Source organism: Lynx canadensis, chromosome A2 (assembly GCF_007474595.2).
Source record: "Lynx canadensis isolate LIC74 chromosome A2, mLynCan4.pri.v2, whole genome shotgun sequence".
Lineage (NCBI taxonomy): Eukaryota > Metazoa > Chordata > Mammalia > Carnivora > Felidae > Lynx > Lynx canadensis.
The window spans coordinates 121456874-121481928 of NC_044304.2; the positions used below are offsets into that span (position 1 = coordinate 121456874).

General features: G+C 40.1%; 1 protein-coding gene across 1 annotated transcript; it reads right to left on the reverse strand.

The window, feature by feature from the left end:
- Window positions 1-12131: 12131 nt before the first annotated feature.
- On the reverse strand, window positions 12132-24129 carry GGCT (gamma-glutamylcyclotransferase). The gene is made up of 4 exons (XM_030308182.1): window positions 23689-24129; window positions 19111-19256; window positions 17580-17715; window positions 12132-14747 (listed from the first exon to the last, which is right to left on the reverse strand). Exons 1-4 carry the CDS (start codon window positions 23827-23829, stop codon window positions 14604-14606), a joined length of 567 nt encoding a protein of 188 aa, XP_030164042.1. The 5' UTR covers window positions 23830-24129; the 3' UTR covers window positions 12132-14603.
- Window positions 24130-25055: the final 926 nt, after the last annotated feature.

Sequence of the window (25055 nt, forward strand, 5' to 3'; positions counted from 1 at the left end):
TCTGGGCTGATGGCTCAGAGCCTGGAGCCTGTTTCCGATTCTGTGTCTCCCTCTCTCTCTGCCCCTCCCCCGTTCATGCTCTGTCTCTCTCTGTCCCAAAAATAAATAAACGTTGAAAAAAAAAAATTAAAAAAAAAAAAATCAACAGGCTGGAGGGTGATAGGAAACAGTACTCACTCTTAAAGAGACAGCATAACAAGAAGCCCCAATGAGACACAGCATAGAGACAGCAATTTGAAAAGCACCTGGGGTGTGCCCGAAGGAGGTTGATTTACTCATTCCAGAAGGTGTGCTGGAGGGGCAGGGATCTTTAGACTTCTCTAAGAATCAAAGAGCTGGCAGGAACCATTTCTCTCCACCTTCCCTTCAGTCTAGATAGCCAGACACCAGCAGGAAATAGCACCAACACTCTCCATCTACTTGTTCATACCACATGACCCACCCCTACATTCTCCTGCAGATCTGCCCCATCCAACCTGCCCCATTAGGTAGGAGTCTCTCCAAAGAAGCTCCTGCTACATCTCATCCTGAAAGGAGCCCCTGCAAGACCATCGTCACTCCAAAGTGACTCCTGCCCAGAGAGAAGGGAAGATAACAACACACACCAGGACACTCACAATCCCAGAAGCCCAACATTATAACTGGCAGTGTAGAGAGAGTGCCCTGCTGATCAGTGCATCTGCAGCCCCTGCAGGCATCTGGCTTGATGTCTGGCCAACCCACCAACAAAAGCCTCTCATGGGATGAGGCAAGAAACGCACCTTGCAGTTTGGTGCTACCTCAGCCCCAGAAAATGGGCTGAGGACAGGCATCTGGTCTGATTGCTGCCACCACCCCACTACAAGCCCATGACAGTCTCAGACTGACCCCTTAACAGCACAGTGATCAAACCTGGCCCACAACAGACAAAGTGACAACTGGACTGTAGGCAAACAAGGATCTGCCACAATGGTAGAGCACACAAAACTCACACAGGAGACACCCTGAAGTGCTTGGTTCTGGTGAGGAGGAGACATTGTGCTATAGGGTACTACAGGAACTCTTCTTCATAAGGTCACTCCTTTCAAGTTCAGGAGATATAACTGACTTTCCTAATACATAAAAACAAACATGAGAGTTAGACAAAATGAAGAGACAGAGGAATATGTCCCAAAGGAAAGAAAAGGACAAAACCACAGCAAAAAAGCTAAATGAAATGGAGATAAGCAGTATGCCTGTTTAAAGATTCAAAGTAATGGTCATAAAGATACTAGACTTGAGGATCCTGGGTGGCTCAGTTGGTTAAGCATCCGACTTTTTTCAGGTCATGATCTCGGTTCATGGGTTCGAGCCCCACGTTGGGCTCTTTGCTGACAGCTCAGAGACTGGAGCCTGCTTCAGATTTTGTCTCTCTCTCTCTGCCCCCCCCCCACACTCTGTCTCACTCTGTCTCTCAAAAATAAATAAATATATTTTTTAAAAAAGATACTTATTGGACTTGAGAAAAGAGTGGAGGACCTCAGTGAGACCCTTTACAAAGAGATAAAAATATAAAAAAGAACCAACTGGAGATGAAGAACTCAATAACTGAAATTAAAAATATACAAGATGGAAACAATAGTAGAGTAGAAAAAGCAGAAGAATGGATCAACAACCTGGAGGACAGAGTAATGGAAAATAATCAAGCTGTACAGCAAAAACAAAAAAGAATAATAAAAAATTCTTAAATAAAAGAATAAGGGCAACAATAGGTTAGGGGGATTCAGAGACACCATCAAGTGTAATAACATTCACATTATAGGGGTCCCAGAGGGAGAAGAGAGAGAAAAGGGGGCAGAAAATTTATTTTTAAGAAATAATAGCTAAAAATTTCCCAACAAAATCAACCCAAGGAGGTCCACACCAAGACAGGTAATAATGAAAATGGCAAAAAGCAGTGATTAGGAGAAAAATTTTAAAGCAGGAAGAAAAAAGAAAACAGTTACATACAAGAGGAACCCCATAAGGCCATCAGCCGATTTTTCAGCAGAAATTTTGCAGGACAGAAGGGAGTGGCATGACATATTCAAAGTGCCTAGAATTGATAGCAAGCTTATCATTCAGAATAGAAGGAGAGATAAAGAGTTTCCCAGACAAATAAAAGTTAAAGGAATTCATCACCACTAAGGCAATCTTACAAGAAAAATTAAACAGAATTCTTTTATTTATTTTGAGAGAGAGAGTGAGAGCAGGGGAGGGGCAGAGAGAGAGAGAGAGAGAGAGACCACAGAGCCTAACGTGGGGCTCAAACTCACAAACCATGACGTCATGATCTAAGCCAAAACCAAGAGTAGATGCTTAACTGCCTGAGCCACCCAGGCACCCCTAAATGGAATTTTTTAAAAAAAATTCCTTAAGTAATCACTATACTCAACATGGGGCTCTAACTCACTACCCTGAGATCAAGAGTTGCATGCCACCAGGCACCCGTAAATGGATTCTTTGAGTGGAAAGAAAAGGCCATAATGAGGAATAAGAAAATTATGAAATGAAAACATTTCACAGGAAACTACATACATAATAAAAGTAGTAGATCCATCACATATAAAACCACTACAGAGGTAAAAGGACAAAAACAGTAAAATCAATTATATCTATAAAAATTAGTCAAGGGATTCACAAAATAAAAGGATGTAAAGTGTGGTATCATACACATAAAATGGGTGAGGGGAGTAAAAATACAGTGCTTTTAGAATATGTTCAAATTTAAGTGACCATCAACTTAATATAGACTGCTATATACATAAGATGTTATATATGATCCTAATGATAACCACAAATCAAAGAAATAAAGAGAAAGAAATCCAAGCACATCACTAAAGAAAGTCATCAAACCACAAGTGAAGAGAGCAAGAGAAGAAAGGAACAGAGAAGAACTGCAAAAATGACCACAAGACAAGTAATAAAATGGCAACAAGTACATATCTATTAATAACTACTTTGAATATAAATGGACTAACTGCTCCAATCAAAAGACATAGGGTGATAGAATGGATAAAAAAGCAAGGCTTATCTATATCTTGCCTATAAGAGACTTGCTTCACACCTAAAAAGACATGCAGATTGAAAGTGAGGGGATGGTGGGGTGCCTGGGTGGCTCAGTCAGTTGGGCGTCCGACTTCGGCTCAGGTCATGATCTTGCGGTCCGTGAGTTTGAGCCCCGCGTCAGGCTCTGTGCTGACAGCTCAGAGCCTGAAGCCTGTTTCAGATTCTGTGTCTCCCTCTCTCTCTGACCCTCCCCCGTTCATGCTCTGTCTCTCTCTGTCTCAAAAATAAATGAACGTTAAAAAAAAAAATTTTTTTTAAAAAAAGAAAGTGAGGGGATGGAGAGGTGCCTGGGTGGCTCAGTCGGTTAAGCATCCAACTTTGGCTCAGGTCATCATCTCACGATTGGTGGGTTTGAGCCCCATGTCAAGCTCTGCACTGGCAGAGCCTGCTTGGGATTCTCTCTCCCTCTCTCTCTGCCCCTCCCTGCTCTCTCTCAATCTCTCTCTCTCTCCCTCCCCCTCTCCCTCTCTACCCAAAATAAATAAATAAACATTTAGAAAAAAAAAAGAAAGTGAAGGAATGGCAAAATATTTACCATGCAGATGGAAGTGAAAAGAAAGCTGGGTTAATAATGCTTACATTGGACAAAACAAAAACTGTAACAAGAGACAAAGAAGGAGTGATGAAGGGAACAATCCAACAAAAGAATATAACAATTGTAAATATTTATGCACTCAATATGAAAGCACCTAAGTACATAAAGCAACTATTAGCAGACATAAAGGAAGCAGACATAAAGGAAGAAATTGACAGTAATCCAATAATAGTCAGGGACTTTAACACCCCACTTACAGCAAGAGATAGGTCATCCAGATAGAGAATTAACAAGGAAACAGTGACTTTGAATGACATTTTGGACCACATGGACCTAACAGATACATTCAGAACGTTCCATCCCAATACAGCAGAATACACATTCTTTTCAAGTGCACATGAAACATTCTTCAGAATAGATCACTTTTTAGGCCACAAAACAAATCTCAATAAATTTAAAAAGATTGAAATCATATCATGCATCTTTTCTGACCACAGTGATATTTAACTAGAAATCAATCACAAGAGGGGCACCTGAGTGGCTCATTTGGTTAAGGATCTGACTCTTGATCATAGCTCAATCTTGATCTCAGGATCATGAGCGAACTCTGTGTTAGGCTCCACAGTGCACATGGAGCCTACTTAAAAAAAAAAAAGCAGGGGCGCCTGGGTGGCTCAGTCGGTTGAGCGTCCGACTTCACTCAGGTCATGATCTCACGGTCCGTGAGTTTGAGCCCCGCATCAGGCTCTGTGCTGATAGCTCAGAGCCTGGAGCCTGCTTCAGATTCTGTGTCTCCCTCTCTCTCTGGCCCTCCCCCCATTCATGCTCTGTCTCTCTCTGTCTCAAAAATAAATAAATGTTAAAAAAAAAATTAAAAAAAAAAAAGCAATCCAAGAAAAAATCTGGAAAGAGCACAAATACATGAAGACTAAATAACATGCTACTAAACAGTGAATGGGTCAATCAAGAAATCAAAGAGGAAATCAAGTCATGGAGACAAATGAAAGTAAAACCACAATTGTCCAAAATCTTTGAGATGCAGCAAAAGCTAAGAGGGAAGATTATAGCAATACAGGTGTACCTCAAGAAGCAAGGAAAATCTCAAATAAACAACCTAACCATATACCTAAAGGAGCTAGAAGAATAAGAATAAACAAAGTCCAAGGCCATTAAAATGAAGGATATAATAAAGATGAGAGCAGAAATAAATGAAATAAAGATTAAAAAAATAGAACAGACAAATGAAACCAGGAGCTGGTTCTTTGTTTGTTCATTTTTAAGTAAGCTCTAGGCCCAATGTGGGGTTTGAACACATGACCTTGAGATCAAGAGTCACATGCTCTACTGACTGAGCCAGCTAGGCATCCCAGGAACTGGTTCTTTAAAAGATCAACAGAATTGATAAACCTTTAGCCAGACTCATCAAAAAGAAGAAAGAGGACTCAAATAAATAAAATCACAAATAAAGGAGGAGAAATAACAACCAACACCACATAATTATATTTATTATTTATAATATTCTCGTACAAAGGATTATAAGAGAATATTATAAAAATTATATGCCAATAAATTGGACAACCTAGAAGAAATGGATAAATTCCTAGAAACATATAACCTCCCAAAACTGATTCAGGAGGAAATAGAAGATTTGAACAGATCAATTACTAGTATTGAAATTGAATCAGTAATAAAAAAAAACTCCCAAAACACAAAAGTCCAGGACCAGGTGGCTTCTCAGTTGAATTCTACCAAATATTTGAAGAAGAGTTAATACCAATTATTCTCAAACTGTTCCAAAACATAGAGGAGGAAGGAAAGCTCCCATATTCATTTTATAAGGTCAGCATTACCCCCAATCACAAAACCACATAAAGATATTGCAAAAAAAGAAAACTACAGACCAATACCTCTAATGAACACAGGTGCAAAAATCCTCAACAAAATATTAGCAAATGGAATCCAAGAGTACATTTAAAAAATCATTTGCCATGATCAAGTAGGATTTCTTCCAGGGATGTAGGGCTAGCTTGATATTCACAAATTAATAGATGTGATACATCACATTAACAAGAGAAAGGATAAAAAAATATGATCATCTCAGTAGATGCAGAAAAAGCATTTGGCACAGTAAAACATCCATTCGTGATGAAAACTCTCAACAAAGTAGGGTTAGAGGGAATGTATCTCAACCTAATAAAGGCCATATATGAAAATCCCACTGCTAACATCACATTCAAAGGTGAAAAACTGAGAATTTTTCTCTAACATCAGGAACAAGACAAGGATGTCCAGTCTCACCGCTTTTATTAAGCTTAGAAATGGAAATCCAAGCCACAGCAATCAGACAAGAAAAAGAAATAAAAAGGCATCCAAATTCATGAGGAAGAAGTAAAACTTTCACTATCTACAAATGACATGATACCATATATACAGAAAACCCCAAAGACTCCACTAAAAAACTACTCAAATTAATAAATGGAGTCAGCAAAGTTGCGGGACACAAAATATATGCAGACATTGGCTGCATTTCTATACCCTGATAATGAAGCAGCAGAAGTGAAATTAAGAAAGTATTCCCAATTACAAATGCACCAAAATGACGAGAAGAATAAACCTAACCAAAGAGGTGAAAGAACTATACTCTGAAAACTATAAAACATCGATGAAAGAAAGTGAAGATGACACTTCAACAAATGGTAGTGGGAAAACTGGACAGCTACATGCAAAAGAATGAAACTGGATGATTCTCTCATCATACACAAAAATAAAGTCAAATGGATTAAAGACCTGAATGTGAGACCTGAAGCCATAAAAATCCTAGAAGACAGCACAGGTAGTAATCTCTCTGACATCAGCCATAACAACATTTTTTTAGATATGTCTCCTGAGGCAAGGGAAATAAAAGCAAAATTAAACTATTGGGACTACATCAAAATAAAAAGTTTCTGCACAGTGAAGGAAACAATCAACAAAACTTAAAGGCAACCTATTGAATGGGAGAAGAAAGACATATCCAATAATGTGTTAGTATCCAAAATATATAAAGAACTGATACAACTCAACACCCCCCAAACTCAAATAATCCAATTTAAAAAATGGACGGAAGGTATGAACAGACATTTCTCTGAAGAAGACATACAGACACATGAAAAGATGCTCAACATCGCTCATCATCAGGGAAATGCAAATCAAAACCATAATGAGATATTACCTCACACCTGTCAGAATGGCTAAAATCAACAACATCAGAAACAACAGGTGCTGGTGAGAATGTGGAGAAAAAGGGACCCTACTACACTGTTGGTGGGAATACAAACTGGAGCAGCCATTGTGGAAAACAGTATGAAGATTCCTCAAAGAGTTAAAAATAGACCGACCCTATGATCCAGCAATCACACTACTGGGTAGGTACCCAAAGAATACAAAAACATTAATTCAAAGGGTTACATGCAAACCCTGTGTTTATTAAGCATTATTTATAATAGCCAAGATATGGAAGTAGCCCAAGTGTCCATCGATGGATGAATGGATAAAGAAGATGTGGTACATGTATACAATGAATATTATTCAGCCATAAAAAAGAATGAAACTTTGCCATTTGCAACAACGTGGATGTTGTTAAGTGAAATAAATCAGAAAGACAAATACCATGATTTCACTCGTATGTGAAATTTATGAAACAAAACAAATGAGCAAGAGGAAAAGAGAGAGAGAGCTAAACCAAGAAACAGACCCTTAACTATAGAGAACAAACTGATGGTTATTAGAGGGGAAGTTGGAGGAGGGGAGATGGATTAAATAGGTGATGGGGATTAAGAAGTGCACATGTGATGAGCACCAGGTGATGTATGACATTTTTGAGTCATTACATTGCACACCTGAAACTAATATAACACTGTATATTAACTAACTGGAATTAAAATATAAGCTTCGGGGTGGCTGGGTGGTTCAGTCGGTTAAGTGTCTGACTTTGGCTCAGGTCATGATCTCATGATTCATGAGTTCAAGTCCTGTGATGCAGCATGGAGCCTGCTTCGGATTCTCTGTCTCCTTCTCTGTCTGTCCCTCCCCTGTTCATACATTGTCTCTGAAAAATAAATAAATACACATTAAAAAATAAACAAAAGCTAAAAAAAAAAAAAAGAAAACAATCAAGGTCACCTGGGTGGCTCAGTCAGTTAAGCATCTGACTCTTGATTTTGGCTCAGGTCATGATCTCATGGTTTGTGAGATCAATCTCCACATCAGGCTCTGTGCTGATAGTATGGAGCCTGCTTGGGATTCTCTCTGCCCCTCCCTGCTCTTTCTCTCTTAAAATAAATAAACATTAAAAAGAAAAGAAAAGAAAACAATCCCATTTCCAATTGCACCCAAAGGAATGAAATACCATAGAAAAAACATAACCCAAGGAGGTGAAATATTGTACTGCAAAAACTATAAAACACTGATGAAAGAAATTGAAGATGACCCAAACAAATGGAAATATATTCCATGCTCATGGACTGAAAGAATAAACATCATTAAAGTGTCCATCCTACCCAAAGCAATCTACAGACTTAATGCATTCCCTACCAAAGTACCAACAGCATTTTTCACAGAAGTAGAATAAATAATTCTAAAATTTGTATGGAACCACAAAAGATCATGAATAGCCAAAGCAATCTTGAAAAGGAGGAACAAAACTGAAGGTATCATGATCCCAGATTTCAAAATATACTACAAAGTTGTAGTAGTCAAAACAGTATGGTATGGCACAAAAATAGACACATGGATCCATGGAACAGAATAGAAAACCCAGAAATAAACCCACATTTCTATCATCAATTCCTCTCTAGAGTGGGAATACAATAGGAAAGATATTATCTTCAACAAATGGCATTGGGGAAACTGGACAGCTATATGCAAAAGAATGAAACTGGACCACTCTCTTACACCATATGCAAAAATAAACTCAAAATGTATTAAAGACCTAGATATAAGACCCAACACCATAAAATTCCTAGAAGATAACATAGGCAGTCATTCCTTCGTCACTGGCTATTGAAACATTTTTCTAAATATTTCTCCTCAGGCAAATGAAACGAAAACAAAATTAAACTACTGGGACTAAACCAAAATAAAAAGCTTTTGCACAGTAAAAAGCAAGACAAAAAGCAACCTACTGAATGGTAGAAGATATTTGCAAATGATCTACCTAATAAAGAGTTAATTTTCAAAACATATAAAGAACTGATACAACCCTGGGTGGCTCAGTCGGTTAAGCATCCAACTTTGGCTCAGGTCATGATCTCACAGTTCGTGAATTAGAGCCCTGTGTTGGGCTCTGTGCTGACCTCTCAGGGCCTGGAGCCTGCTTCAGATTCTGTGTTTCCCTCTCTCTCTCTCTGCTCCTCTCCTACTTGCACTCTCTCTCTCTCTCTCTCTCTCTCTCTCAAAAGTAAATAAATGTTAAAAATTTTTTTAAAAATAAATGCAATCATCTATACATTAAAAAAAGAACTGATACCACTCAACACTAAAGAAATAAATAATCTGATTAAAAAATAAGCAAAGGACATCAAGAGACATTTTTCCAAAGAAGACAATGGCCAAGAGACACATCAAAAGATGCTCAACATCACTAATCATTAGGGAAATAGAAATCAAAACCACAATGAGATAAAACTTCACAACTGTCAGAATGGCTAGAATCACAAAGATGAGAAATAATAAGTGTTGGCGAGGATGTGGAGAAAAGGGAACCTTTGTGCACTGTTGGTGAGAACACAAATTGGTGCAGCCACTGTGGAAAACAGTATGGAGGTTCCTCAAAAAATTAACAACAGAATTCTCATATGACCTAGTGATTCCACTACCTGGTATTTATGCAAAGGAAACAAAAATACTAATTCAAAAAGGCATATGCACCTTTAGCATTACTTACGATAGCCAAGATAGACACCAATATAATATATTTATATGTATATATATATGTATGTGTGTGTGTGTGTGTGTGTAATACAATGGAATATTATTCTTTGGTTTTAGTACCAGGGTAATACTAGTTTCAGAAAATGAATTGGTAAGGGTTACCATAATGCCCCCTGTCTCTGATAATTTTCTTTGCTTCAAAATCTACTTTATCTGATATTAATATAGCCACTCATTCTTTCTTTTTATTAACGTTTGTAGCATATATATCTTTCCATCCCTTTACTTTCAAACTGCTTATATTGTTAGTGAAGTGAGTTTCTTGTAGACAGCATAAGGCTGGGTCATATTTTTAATCCACTCTGCCAATTTATGTGTTTTAAATGGTGTATTGAGATTTATTGAATTTAATTATTGATATGTTAGGGTTTAAGTGTGCCATCTTATTTTTTTTTCTATTTGTCTGGTTTTCATTTCTGTTTTCTCTTCTATGACTTTGTAGGTTGCTTGAACATTTTTTTTGAATTCCATTAAAAATTTTTTTTAATGTCTATTTATTTCGAGAGAGAGAGAGAGTGCGTGTGTGTGTGTATATGGTCACAAGCAGGGAAGGGTCAGAGAGGAGAGACAGAATCCCAAGCAGGCTCCACGTCATCCGCACAGAGCTTGATGTGGGGCTTGAACTCCCAAACCATGAGATCATGACCTGAGCCAAGATCAAGTCAGACACTTAACCGACTGTGCCACCCAGGAACCCCATTGAATTCCATTCTTATTTATCTATAGTGGTTTTTTTTTTTTAAACGTTTATTTATTTTTGAGACAGAGAGAGACAGAGCATGAACGGGGAAGGGGCAGAGAGAGAGGGAGACACAGAATCCGAAACAGGCTCCAGGCTCTGAGCCATTAGCCCAGAGCCCGAAGCAGGGCTGGAACTCACGGACCGTGAGATCGTGACCTGAGCTGAAGTCGGACCCTTAACCGACTGAGCCACCCAGGCGCCCCTATAGTGTTTTTAAGTGTATCAGTTTGTATAACTTGTTTTAGCTATTTCTCTAGCTATTACTATATATATATATATATATATATATATATATATATATATATATAAATTTTTCAGTCTACTAGTGTCATTTTACCAGTTCAAATGAAGTATAGAAACCTTACTTCCCTTTACTTTCCTCCTATTTTAAATATTACTTCTACATATATTTAGAACATTATAATTTTTGCTTCAACCACTATTTCAGAAACTCAAGTCTATTGTTTTTACTCATATTTTCGCTTACCATATTACTTTTTCCCTTTCTGATGTTTCAGTTCCTTTTTAAAATGTCTTCCTTTCTGCTTAGAAAACTTTCTTCAGCTATTGTTTTAGGGTAGGTCTGCTAGCAACAAATGTTTCTAGTTTTCCTTCATCTGAGAATGTCTTAATTTTCTCTTAACATCTCCTTAATTTTCTCTTAATAACTCTCACAAGCTATTTTCACTGTATTCTGATTTGACAGTTTTCTTTCAGCACTTGCAAAATGTGCTACTTCCTTTTGGCTTTCACGGTTTCTGATGAGAAATCTGGTGTCATTTGAATGGTTTCTTCTGCCGGTGAGGTGTCCTCTCTCATTCGCTGCCCTCAAGAATTTTTGTAGTTTTTACAAGTTTGACTATAAAGTGTCTGGTGTGGATTTCTTTGGGCTTGTTGGGGTTCATTCAGTTCCTTCTTCACCTCCTTCTAATGTTAACTACTGCTTACTAAGCAACGGCTGTATATCAGACATTGTGCTGGACATTTTACGTACACTCTTGCTAATTCCACCCACAAACTTGGGAGTTAGGTGTGTTAGATTAAACCACATGAAACTGTCATGGCTTCACTCAGCTTCTCGAATCTATAGGTTTATGTCTTTCACCAAATTTAGTACATTTAAGATGTTATTTCTGTGGGTACTTTTTCAGCCTCCCCTTCCTCCTGTCCTTTTTTTTTTTCTCCTCTCCTTCTGAGAGTCCCGTGACATGAATGTTAAATCATCTATTATAGCCCCATAGGTCCTTGAGGCTGTTAATTTTTTTCTCGGTTAGATAGTAGTTTCTATTGTTCTCTCTTCCAGTTCGCTGCTTCTTTCCTCTAACATAACATAATTGTTTTGACATCTACCAATGATCTTTCCTCAGCTTAAGATCTTCCTGGCTCTTGGAATTGATTTTCAATTAAAACCTGGACATTCTGGAAATTATAAGGCTCTGCATCTTATTAGGATCTACTTTAGTTTAACCTGAAACCACTCCAGTAGAAGGCAAGGGTCATTGCCTTGATATTGCTAAATGGAGGCTGAAGTTCAGGTTCCCACTTAGCTACTGTTGTCACCCAAGGGTGTATCTTGTTACTGCTGAGTGCAAGTGGAAGTTCCAACTCCCCAGTAAGCCTCCACTGGTCCTTCCCCAGCTCCTAGGAGTGAGAATGTCTTATTACTGCCCACTACATGGCCTTCACTAACATAACAGGGAAGGGTGGCGTTTTTACCACTGGGTGGTGATGAAAGTCCTGACCTACCACTTGGCCTCTGACACCACCCCAGCAGAGAGGGAGGCACCTTGTTACTGCCAGATGGGCAGTTGGAAGTCCAGGATCCCTGCATGGTCTCTACTAACACTATGGTGAGTGGGGGAAGAGGGAAGGCCTGTTATGGCTGGGTAGCTTCCTACTCAGCCTTTTCTGACACCACCCTGGTAGTTGTGGTCGGGGACAATGTTAGGGTGCCCCATTACAGCCTGGTGAGGGTGTTAAGTCTAGGCTCCCCTCCTGACTTTTCCTGGCATGTGTAGAGATGGGGGGGACCCACAATTTTTCTTTGTGGTATTTGGCTAGAGAGCATTTTTATTCTCTGAAAGTTTCATTTTGCTAGATTGTCTATTTCCTATTCCTTTGACTACAGAGTAGGTTTTTCTTGTTTTGCTTGTCTGAACTCATTGGTACTTTGATTGCTGGCTTCTTCGGCTACAAGCCTGAGACAACCCAGTACCATGTTGTCTTGGGTCCTGAGGTCCCTGGCTAGTCTTCCTCTCCCTCTTTTAGAGTCTTGTTTATTAGTTGTACTTAACTAAAGGAGTAAGAAAGAGTATGTCTACTCCATCTTTTCAGAAGTCAGTCTATATACTTACACTGTTTTTGATCAGTATCTCAAAACCTTAGGGATCTAGATGATTTTTCTGTTCTCACTTATATCATTTTCCTTATCTTAAAATTGTTTAGGTGGAGATTCTGAGCACCTAAATTAGAACTGCCTTCTTCAGAGAGAATTTGCATTTGCCTCTGCTGGAAGCCACGAATCTTATTAATTTAGGGATTTTAGTTGTCTTGAAGCATCCTAGTTTCATACAGAATTCTCAGGTTGTTTTCCTGTCCTGCAGCAGGATTGCTCAAGGGTTAGTAGTCAAATTCCAGGGCTATAATTGGCATTTGTATGCAAAGATGTCAGGTACAGTGCTAGAAAACAGTTTATCTTCTTTCTTTTTGTGGGAAAGGGATTGGTATGCCTTGAAGATTTTCCTTATTTTCTTGCAAGCCCAGAAATGCTTTTCAAAAACTGTTATAGTTTATCCAGGAGATGGTTGTATTGTAGATGGAGGGCCAAAATCACTGATAGAAATGCAAATCCCTTGTTTATGACATTTGGTAGTACTTCTTTGAAAATGACTGGAAAAGCAATATTCCTCATGATTATCAGATTTTTGTCAAAAGGCCAGACATGAAGGTTTTATTGAGGTTCAAATTCCTTAATGAAAATTGTCATTTTAGGTGGGTGAAATAGATTACTAGAATAATCTATTTTTACATCAAAACTGAGCCTTGCTCACTATATTACCATAACTGAGTTCCAGGTACTGACAAACTTGGTCTTCCTGGGAGGAGTTAAGAACTGGAGAAAACTAGAATATTGGAGGGTATACTTGAAAACAGTGAGGTGTAACAGCTATAAAACATGATCTAACCTGAAGTCTATGGTTCAGTTCCACTACAGCAGCTGTAGCTGAAAAGTTATTTTTCCTAAGAGAACAAACCAAATCTTGATGTTCCTGCACCTAGCTCACTTCATTCCAATAACCTGTTTCAAAAGTCCAGCTCGCTGCATTCCAGAGATCTGATTTTTTAATAACCAGTGCTGTTTTATTCATGACTCTTCTTTCCTCCATTTGTTCAGTAAATAAATTTAAGAAGCCAAGAGTCAAATTGGGAGCTTCCATAAAACGTGTTCCCTCATCATCTTGACTCTTCTACTTTAAAATACTGTTCCAAGGATGGCTCTGTATAAACTTAATTCTTTAATAAGAACATTAGTGATTTCTAACTCTTATTATGCGTCAGCCTCTGTTCGAAGCTCATTACATATATTTACTTCTCAAAACAATCCTAAGACATAGGTGTTTCACCTGCCCTCACTCTATAGATGAGGAAACTGAGGCACAAAGTAAAAAAACCCAGTCTCCCAGCTAGAACGTGGTGGAACTGATAACTGATCCTAGGCTGTGTGGTTCTAGAGTCTATGCAATAATCCTCTAGTACGGACTGTGTAGAGCCAACGCCAGACCCAGTATGTGTGATGATATGAGTCTCTTAAAGTGAAATCTAGTACTTTAGTAGGGAATACAGGTTCAACCACAAATACATTTATTTCTCTAAGAACAGTATGCCACTTTTAAATTAAAAAAAAAAAAATTATCATCAGCTGTCTCAGCAGTTTGCTCGCTCTTTATTAAGCTGATAAAAAAAATCCCAGAGCAGAGCAATTCACCAGCACGATCATTAAATTGCAAATCTCTCCTTTGTCACAGAGCAAGGATACACTCAAATGCAGAAAATAACTTCGTTCATAGGAGTACCTGCATCCATTTGTCATGCATTCCAGTGCCTCACGGCCCCCTTTTCAATCATCTAATTCCTAACCTAGTTTCTTTTTATAGTCTGAAAACAAGGAATCACCTTAGTAAGACATCCTTTCAGAGCACTGTTGAACAGAGATACCTCAGATTCCTGTTCTAAACGTTAAAAATATATTAGCACATACAGAAAATATCTGTAGATCTATTCTGTTATGTTCTAGTGAGTTTTTGTTTCTCCCTTTTTGATAATGTCTTCAATTTCTTCTGAGACTTCTCCTTTGTAGTCATTTGGTTCTATTGCATTTAACTTCTTTTGATACTCCAGTGGCAAACCATTTTCTTTTGCACCTAGGCAAATGACCTAGACATGGTTAAACAAACAAACAAAAAACCTTTTAGTTAGGAACATAATTTAATATACCACAGCTTCATGTGCTGTATCAAGTGTGAAATATTAGCTTTCAGATAACTCTAGAATAAATAATTATAGGACAAAATACAGACACAGAGTCATTCCCCTCAAAGTAAGCATGAATGTGCTGGGAGTTTTCAAAGTCACATGACACATCCTCATTGAATTTCAATTTTACTCAGTAACATGATTTAAAATGTTTTTAAAAGCTGAAGTATAATTAACATACAATGTTGTATTAGTTTCAGATACACAATAATGATTCAACAGTTCTTTACATTACTTGGTGTTCATCATGATAAGTGTGCTCTTAATTCCCTTCACCTATTTCACCCATCACCTCATCCACCTCCATTCTGGCAAGCACCAGTTTGTTCTCTGTGTTTAAGAGTCTGGGTATTTTTTGTTTGTTCATTTGTTTTATTTCACAAATTCCACATATGAATGAAATCATGTGGTATTTGTCTTTCTGTCTGACTTATTTCACTTAGCATTATACCTTCTAGGTCCATCCATGCTGTTACAAATAGCAAGATCTTTTTTGCGGCCGAGTAATATTCCATTGTATGTATATTGTGTACACATACATGTACACACACACACACACACACATCTTATTTATCCATATTATTGACTATTGATGGACACCTGGGTAGCATCCATAATTTGGCTATTGTAAATAAATGCTGTGATAAACATAGGGGTGCATATATCTTTTTAAATTAATGTTTTCGTTTTCTCTGGGTAAAAACCCAGTAGTGGAATTCCTGGATCATATGATAGTTCTATTTAATTTTTTGAGGAACCTCCACACTGGTTTCCACAGTGGCTGCACCAATTTGCATTCCTGCAAGCAGTGCATCAGGGTTTCTTTTTCTCTACACCCTCACTAACATTTGTTATTTCTTATGTTTTTGATTCTAGTCATTCTAACGAATTTAAAATATTTTTATATTAAGACAAAAAATTATTGTATGAAGTTGGCATGATCTATTAAGAAAAAACACGATTCTTCAAAAAAAGTTATAGTTTGGGGCGCCTGGGTGGCTCAGTTGGTTGAATGTCTGACTTCAGCTCAGGTCATGATCCCATGGTTTGTGAGTTCGAGCCCCGCATCGGGCTCTGTGCAGACAGCTTGGAGCCTGGAACCTGTTTTGGATTCTGTGTCTCCCTCTCTCTCTGCCCCTCCCCTGCTCGTGCTCTGTTTTTCTCTCTCTCTCTCTCAAAAATAAACATTAAAAAAAAATTTTTTTTTAATTTATGGCTTATAGGGAGCAGTTTTAGTTTAATCCTGGAGCCTACTCTACCTCTAAATTACACATGAGGGAATAAATAGCAACTATGTTCAGTTGTACTTCCCAGATCCATACCAGGCTAATTCTAGACAATTCCAGATTAGGCCCAGGAACTGGGTCATCCACTCCAGGTGCTATGTCCTGATTAGGCCTTCCAATAGTGCCTAAGTTTGGGTTTCTAAAAAGGGATGGTGGGGTTTCTATCCCACATTCTTTTTCTATGCTTGTGGGAGTGGTGTCTCTGATTTTGAAAGACAGTGTGACTTTTTTCCCTCCATCCAAGGATGGAAACATTTCAGTAGTAGGAAATATATTTTTTTCTCCATAAAAATAAATCTTGGTGCTATGAAATACTGGTTTGTGGAAGAAAAAAAATGATTACAAAAGCCTATGTATAGAATAAATCTACCAAAAATTTACATATATGTGTTATTTTCTACTTTAGGAAAGAAAATACATGTCTAGAATTATGGCTCATGTATATTTCTAAAAGTTTTTTATTTTATTTATTTATTTATTTATTTTTATTTATTTTTTTTTTTTAACGTTTTTATTTATTTTTGAGACAGAGAGAGACAGAGCATGAACGGGGGAGGGTCAGAGAGAGAGGGAGACACAGAATCTGAAACAGGCTCCAGGCTCTGAGCGCTCAGCACAGAGCCCGACGCGGGGCTCAAACTCACGGACCGTGAGATCATGACCTGAGCCAAAGTCGGCCGCTTAACCGACTGAGCCACCCAGGCGCCCCCTAAAAGTTTTTTAAAATAAATACATGTGGGGCGCCTGGGTGGCGCAGTCGGTTGGGCGTCCGACTTCAGCCAGGTCACGATCTCGCGGTCCGTGGGTTCGAGCCCCGCGTCGGGCTCTGGGCTGATGGCTCAGAGCCTGGAGCCTGTTTCCTATTCTGTGTCTCCCTCTCTCTCTGCCCCTCCCCCGTTCATGCTCTGTCTCTCTCTGTCCCAAAAATAAATAAACGTTGAAAAAAAAAATTAAAAAAAATAAAATAAAATAAATACATGTTAGGAACATGGCTCTATCGTTACAAATAAATCTGAACACTTTTTTTTTTTTTTTTAAATTTTTTTTTTTTTTTCAACGTTTATTTATTTTTGGGACAGAGAGAGACAGAGCATGAACGGGGGAGGAGCAGAGAGAGAGGGAGACACAGAATCGGAAACAGGCTCCAGGCTCTGAGCCATCAGCCCAGAGCCCGACGCGGGGCTCGAACTCACGGACTGCGAGATCGTGACCTGGCTGAAGTCGGACGCTTAACCGACTGCGCCACCCAGGCGCCCCAAATCTGAACACTTTCGATTTGCATTTGCATTTTAGGTAAATATCATATTTGCATTAAAAACATTTTGATTAAAATGAAGTGTTCATGTAGAATTTAACATACACAAAGTCTTATTAAAACAAGATATTTTTTAGCTTAGCTCAGTGAAAATTAAAGAGCAATCGCCAAAAGTCTTTGTAAGTAGCTTACCTTTTTATACTGGGGAGATGGGGGAGCACTCTCATAATTTTTCATCTGATAACTTCGACAAGTTATTTCTTTTCCTTCTTGAGTATAAACATTAACTTCTATTGGGACATATGTTCCACTTTTAACTCCTTCTTGCCTGAAACCAGAACAGCCAAATTTTAACATACATGACTTAGCCAAGTTAGTTTACTGAATTAAAAATTTAACTGTATATGGATATATGTCCTCCCTATGTATTTGGGGATATAGTAGAACATATTATAAAATTACCACATCAAAAGTAAACTTAGCATTCCAAGTAGAAAGCCTCAGCCTTACTATTACTTGGTATACTTCTAACAGATCTCTATATTTATTCTATTGGAAAACATGCTTGAATGTAGTTATTTCAATCTTTGCACCCCTAAACATTGTTCTCTAGGCTACTAAGCAAGAGAATATCCACCCAGAGAAAAGTAGAGAGAATGGTTCACTCTCATTCACCAGTGACAAAGTATGAAGCATGTCAGATAATCTGTTCTTATCAAGTCCTACTCTATTCTGCCAGCTTTCTTTGTATACATGCTGTACCATACAACCCTTGAGTCCTAGTTATAAAAAGTATCAAAGCATTTCTGATATGTTATCAAAGTTTTTCCAAATTATTATTACTTTTTTACTGATTCAACTGCTACCTTAAAGAACTGTTTTTTAAAAACTGACTCTAATAAAAATTGAACTGCTTTGAAACCAATTAAGAAAATGCAATAATTACAAACATCTTTGTGACTTTTCACAATACGAAACTGCAAAGAGATTTTTTTATAAAAGATAAAAAGAACAAAAATAAGGGCTTCCATTTTTTGCAGAAGAGATTATAAACATCCTCCCCAAATCTTAATCAGAATGTGTGACCTCTGGGTGCCTGGATGGCTCAGTTGGTTAAGTGTTCAACTCTTGTTGATCTCAGCTCAGGTCTTGATCTCAGGGTTGTGAGTTCAAGCCCCCCATTGGGCTCTATGCTGGGCATGAACCCTACTTAAAAAGAAAAGAGTAGGGATGCCTGGGTGGCTCAGTCGGTTAAGTGTCTGACTTCGGCTCAGGTCATGATCTCACGGTCTGTGGGTTTGAGCCCCGCATCCGACTCTGCTGACAGCTCAGAGCCTGGAGCCTGTTTCAGATTCTGTGTCTCCCTCTCTCTCTGACCCTCCCCTGTTCATGCTCTCTGTCTCAAAAATAAATACACGTTAAAAAAAAAAAGAGTGACCCTTCTAGGCCTTTTTTTTTTTCTTTTTAATGTAAGCTCTATGCCCAACATGGGGCTTTAACTCACAATACTGAGATCAAGAATTGCACGCTCTATGGGCTGAGCCAGCCAGGCACCCCTAGCTTTTCTTTTTAGGAAATGCATAATATACCTTTATATTAACCCTAAAGTATAAAGAATATAGTATATGGTTTGAAAAACCAATACACATATATATACACATCTTTGCATATGATCCACTTTCTGAATTAGTTATTATTTAACTTATAATTAGAAGCCACCTACTCATCCAGAGAACTTAAATTGCTTTTGTTCATTTTCCATACTACTCCCCATACTTCATCGCCAGGACTTTGAAAAATGGTGGCTATACCTCCATGCCAAGTTTCACTTGTTTTGCCTTGGGAATTGCCAAAGTCAAGCTTAAAATCCTACAAAGGAAACCAAAAAGACAGGATCAATATCCACTGGAACCAAAATTTCCCTCCTCAAAATAAAAAAAAAATTTACCTTGAACTCCATGCAATTAAAACATAAACTTTGAATTCCTTCTCTGCATAAGAAACTGTAAAAAATACAAAGATAAACAAGGACCCAGATCTCGACTTTATTTTTTCATATTCTTCTTTAAAAATGAAATATACGCTAAATATATTAGATGTATACATATCTTACCATAAACAGGTTTGAAGGTTTAAAAAAAAAACATAATCCCAATGCCTTAACACAACTATTTTCATTTTTGAAAATTACTTCCCAGTCTACCTACATACTCATAGATTTTAATTTAGAGGCAACCATAGTACACATAATTATTGAAGATGAGTAGCTGTGTAGGGGTTATAACCTTTTCTCTACTTTTATGTACGTACAGAGTATCCTAACAGCATATATCACTACATCCTCAAGGAGCTGGCATTTTGAGGGTGATTTGGATACTTATTCATCTAACACTCATGAATTGTACTATTATAATAATCATAAGAGCAGCTAGCACTAGAACTTTACTAGGTTATATACACTGTGCTATGAGCTTTACATGGACTCTCATTTTTATCCTGCCAACAACTTTATTTTACTCATTCAACAGCAAAAAAAACCTGTAGTTTATAAAGATCAAGTAACTTGTCCAAGATCTCACAACTAATAAGTAACAGAGCCAGGTTGCTAGTTTTGCTTATTCCCTGTTAGGGATGGGTAATCAGAGGAGATAATCCTGAGGAAGATTAAAAACTCTTCTTTGGTTGTTTGGTGTAGGAAAATTTCTTTCCATCTTTCCAGAGCTTAGTTTCCTTAATAATAAAATTAAAAAGGTTGGACTAGATATTAAATCTAAGGTTAATAATTAATCTTTATCACCTTATTTTCTTAAAAATGTCAGACATTCAGGAAAAAGGCTGCTTTGAGTGACCAGTACCTTTAGTTGGTATACTGGATGTTCTAGAACCAAGTAGCCCTGGCAGGACATCAGGAGAGCTGTTAACAAGTTACAACCACACTAGGTACTGGCTGTCTATTACTAAATCCAAGTTCCACTTTGCTGCTGCTTTTGACATAGTTAACCATCCTGTCTTGATCAGCCTCTTCCTGACTTTCAAACTGTTTCCTGCTCTCAATTCCCTTTGCTAATTCCTCCTCCATACCAGGTCTTTAAATGTTAGAGTTTCTAGGGCTCAGTTTAGGCCCCTTTCTCTGTTCATCAGCAATTTGCTCAAGATGATCTATCCCCTCCAATGACTTCAAATACCATCCAGTATTCCAATTCTCTTTTATTTTATTTTTTTTAACGTTTATTTATTTTTGAGATAGAGAGAGACAGAGCATGAACAGGGGAGGGGCAGAGAGAGAGACACACACACAGAATCTGAAACAGGCTCCAGGCTCTGAGCTGTCAGCACAGAGCCCGACATGGGGCTCGAACTCATGGACCGCGAGATCATGACCTGAGCCGAAGTCGGACGCTTAACCGACCAAGCCATCCAGGCGCCCCTCGCTTTCCAATTCTCTTTTAATCCAGCCCAGATCTCTCTTCTAAACTTCAAGAGTGCTTAGAACAGGGCCTCCCAGACAGTGAATACTTAATCAATGATCACTAATATTTTTCTGCTCATTTGGATGTATAACCAGCATCTCAAACTCAGTATGTTCAAACTGAGCTTAACTTTCCCGCCAAAACTGATGCTCCTCTTCTCTTTACAAGCATCACCATCATCCACGCTATTGCAGCAAAAACCTTAGTCACCCGTTGCCTCCTCCTCCCTTCACAATCAGTCACCAAGGCTTAACACTGTTATCTCCTAAATATCTCCCAAACCCATCTACCCTCGAATGCTACCACTTCAGTTCAAGGTGCCATTATCTTTAGCATGAATTGCTTCAGAGTCTTTCTTTTTTTTTTTTTTTTTTAATTTTTTTTTTTTCAACGTTTATTTATTTTTGGGACAGAGAGAGACAGAGCATGAACGGGGGAGGAGCAGAGAGAAAGGGAGACACAGAATTGGAAACAGGCTCCAGGCTCCGAGCCATCAGCCCAGAGCCTGACGCGGGGCTCGAACTCACGGACCGCGAGATCGTGACCTGGCTGAAGTCGGACGCTCAACGACTGCGCCACCCAGGCGCCCCTCTTCAGAGTCTTTCTAACTGGGCTTCCCACGTTCACTGTTGTCTCCCTCTTCCAATCCATTTCCCACTGCAACCAGAAAGGGCTTTCAAAGTTGTGAATCTGATCTCTCATTTGCTGAAATTCTGCAATAGGGCTTTTCATTGCTCTCAAGATAAAAACCAAAGTCTTCTGTGGTCCTATAACATGCGGCCCTTTTCCTACCTCTCTAGTCATCATTCTTTATCTTCCTCACACACTGAACTCCAGCCATAGTAGCTGGATGATCTAGCTTCTTCTTTCCTGAGGACATTTGTACATGCTGTCCCTTCTATTTTCTTTGCCTCCCCCTGCCCAATCATTCAGGTCTCAGCTTAAAAGTCGTATTTTCAGGAAGAGCTTTACTGAGCTCTTAGGTCGGGACTCAAAGTCATACATACACTTCCATGGCACCTAGTACATCCACCCTCCCCCACCCTTTTTTTAAAGCCTTCATTTTTTCTTTTTTTTTTTAGGGGTGCCTGGGTGGCTCAGTCGGTTAAGCGTCTGACTTCGGCTCAGGTCATGATCTCGCGGTTCGTGAGTTCAAGCCCCACGTCAGGCTCTGTGCTGATGGCTCAGAGCCTGGAGCCTGTTTCAGATTCTGTGTCTCCCTCTCTCTGACCCTCCCCCATTCATGCTCTGTCTCTCTCTGTCTCAAAAATAAATAAACGTTAAAAAAAAAAAAGATTGGTTTTAGGAAGGTAAAACTGAGAGGAAGGTACAACATGTCTCCTTTTTAAACTCACCATTATCTGTAAATGAATAATCATTTGCTTGATAGCTCTTCCATTGGTCCCAACTATAAGCATCTGAATTTCTTTTCCACATTTCGGCAATTCCCTACCTTCTGAGTCTGGGAGATGGGTAGAAAGTTCTATAGCCCACCTCCCATTTTTGAAGCTTCAGATGCCAACAGATGGTTCTCCCAGCTTTGCTGGTAGTCAGGGCATGGGCACTAGCCAAGAGTTAGCCGGTCAGGACACCCATGTGGGGCTTTGAATCAGAAGCTGGTGCTAGTGCCCAAGAACGGCAGAAACTACACCCTGGCGGTGGTGGCCACATTTAGGTTTCAGGAACTGCAGGGGTGTAGTGGCGGCACCCCAGGCAAGGTCCAGAGCAGGTGGTGTCAGTGAAGCACATTGCAGCGTCCATGTTTACCAAGGTCAGCAGTGCTGCACCAGCGCCCTCCTGGGCTGGTTCTGTCTGTGATATTGACTGTGTTATGGTGGCTGTGGTTTCCTTTATGCCTGCCTCTGTGTGTGTGTGTGTGTGTGTGTGTGTGTGTGTGTGTTTCTAAGTAGGCTCCACAACCCAAAGTGGGGCTTGAACTCACCACCCTGGGATCAAGAGTTGCATGCTCCACCTACCAGCCAGGCACCCCTATGCCTGCTTGTTTTCTCAGCCCTGTAGTCCTACCTTCCTGGTCATTCATGAGCCCTCCAACAGCCTTTCAACACATTCTTTTTTCTGCTTAAATCAGCCACTTTCTGTTGTTTGCAAATAAGAACCCCAACAACAACAGCAGAGACCATGCCTAATTCAACAATGTCAAAAGGTTTTGCACAATTTTCCTTCTTTCATTTCTTTTCTTTCTTTTTTGCGTATTACCTCCTATAGACCTAGAGGTCCTCAAAGTAGCCAACTTTACTCAATCACTTTTGTATCTGCAGGGAAGAACATCTACCAAATGAAGGAACGGACTGTAGTGAAGAGCAATGATTTTTACCAAGGTGGGTTATGGTTCATCCAGACACTGGACTTAGCTGAGCTCAGCACTCACTACGGATAAGACTCCCTCCCAGCTTTCAGGGCCTCACCAATCAGAAGCAAAAGGCGGGTGAATGGAGTTTTACAACAGGTGACAAGTCCTGCAGCGAAGGTGTGGGAGGGAACAGAAAGGAACCGATTCCCTGCCCTGGGGTCGGAGAAGGCGTCTCAGGCACCAAGCGAATGGATCCTGTGAGCGTGCCCATTCAGCGGGTGGGCACGAGAGGGGTGGCCGGACCTGGGCAGAACGAGCAGCCTAGGGAAAGTTAGGAGGGGACTCTAGGAGACCCAGACGGGCTTGCTCAGGAGGGCAGAACCCAGACGGCGAAGAGAGCCCCGACGTACTCTCATCAGCGAGAGGTGGATTCCCGGCCCTGAGGAAGCGACTTCTGGAAATCCTGCTCCCTCGTCCGAGGGGTGGGCACGACGCTGCAAGGGCCGCGGGCAGCACTGACCTGCAGGCGGGCCACGCAGCAGAACACGGCTGACGGGTTTCGGAGGTGGATCCGCTCGGTCAGCAGATTGCTACCGTAGGCGAAGTACAGAAAACTCTCCCCCTCCTGGCCCCGGAGGTCCTCACAGCCCGAATTCGCCATGCTCCACCCAGACACCTGCACCGCAGCGGTGTCGGCGGCAAGACCGTGAGGAGAGGACTGAGAGCGTCCCAACTTCAGTGGCAAACCGGCCGGCGACTCTAGGGTTAGGGGAAACGCGGGAAGCGTGGGCGCAGCGAGTCAGATGCGACCGCCCTTGCGATTGGCTGCCGGTCACAAATGTTGAGTCACCCCATCTGATTGGCCAAGCCCATCACCTCCTCTCAATTCTCCAGTAAGGATTCTGAAACACTCAGACCTGGGGCGACCGAGAGCCGACTCCTCATTGGACATGATCCTCTTGTTGTCCCGCCCCGGTGTTCAAGACTCCCTCTGATTGGTGAGTGGGCCGGCACTACGCGAAGGTGGGTCAGGCCTGGAGGGTTCGGTTTAGGGGGCCGCTCCGCGAGCGTCCCAGCCTTGTATTTTCAGCTTCAGGTGGCGCAAGCGTGCTTCCCTGGCTGTGGGTGCATTTTAGGTAGCTCTGGGCACCCCTGAAGCGAAACAGCTGCCCTGGCCGCGCCCCCGACGGTTCCCTCACCTGGCAGCTCACTCCCGTACCGCCCTCCCGGTTTGGAGCAGTCGGTCACTACGGGTCTCTTCCCCCCACAGGTTGGTTCCGGCTTCCCCAGCCCTGATCATCTGCGTGAAGCCCCTCCGAATGTCTGGGATTCCCTTCCCCGACGGAAGTAGCGAGTCGGGTTCAAATCCCGATGATGCCATTTACTGGCCACGTACGCTTGGGCAGCTCTCATCTGTTTCCTCCTTTTAAAATAGAGATTTTAATATAAATTATGATCACAGTTACATAACTTATGATCCCTTATCTCACAGGGTTGGTTTAAGTACTTACAGAATAGTTTTGTTAATGTGATTAGGAGCAAAAACTCCAGTGTAAAATAAGATATAAAAGCCTAAGAACAATGAAATAAAACCTTGTATCCTTAAACTTTGAAATGAAAGTATTAATTTAAACTCAGGGGAATGGCTGGCTATCCTTGGAACCCAGATTTTGATTTCTAAATACCACTCTCCACCAAAAGGTATGAGGGATCGTCGGAGAAATTGTTTATGCCAGGTCAAAAGCTAGGAATGAGTAGGAGCGGTGGGAACATCTTGTGACAGAAAGTCTGGAAGTATCCAAGAAAAATGAGTTCCTTTCAGAAGGACATGGGAGCCAGCTTGAAGGAATGCCCACTGGCCAAAAGTAGAACAATTTGAGTACCAAA

Bases quoted from the DNA above. Each gene is read 5' to 3' on its own strand.
- GGCT (XM_030308182.1), bottom strand. From the start codon at position 23,829: ATGGCGAATTCGGGCTGTGAGGACCTCCGGGGCCAGGAGGGGGAGAGT. The intron at 19,257-23,688 runs GTCAGTGCTGCC...TTTCCTTTGTAG, and splicing joins GCTGCGTGGCCCGCCTGCAG to GATTTTAAGCTTGACTTTGG. The intron at 17,716-19,110 runs GTAGGTGGCTTC...TTCTGGTTTCAG, and splicing joins AATTTAAGTTCTCTGGATGA to GCAAGAAGGAGTTAAAAGTG.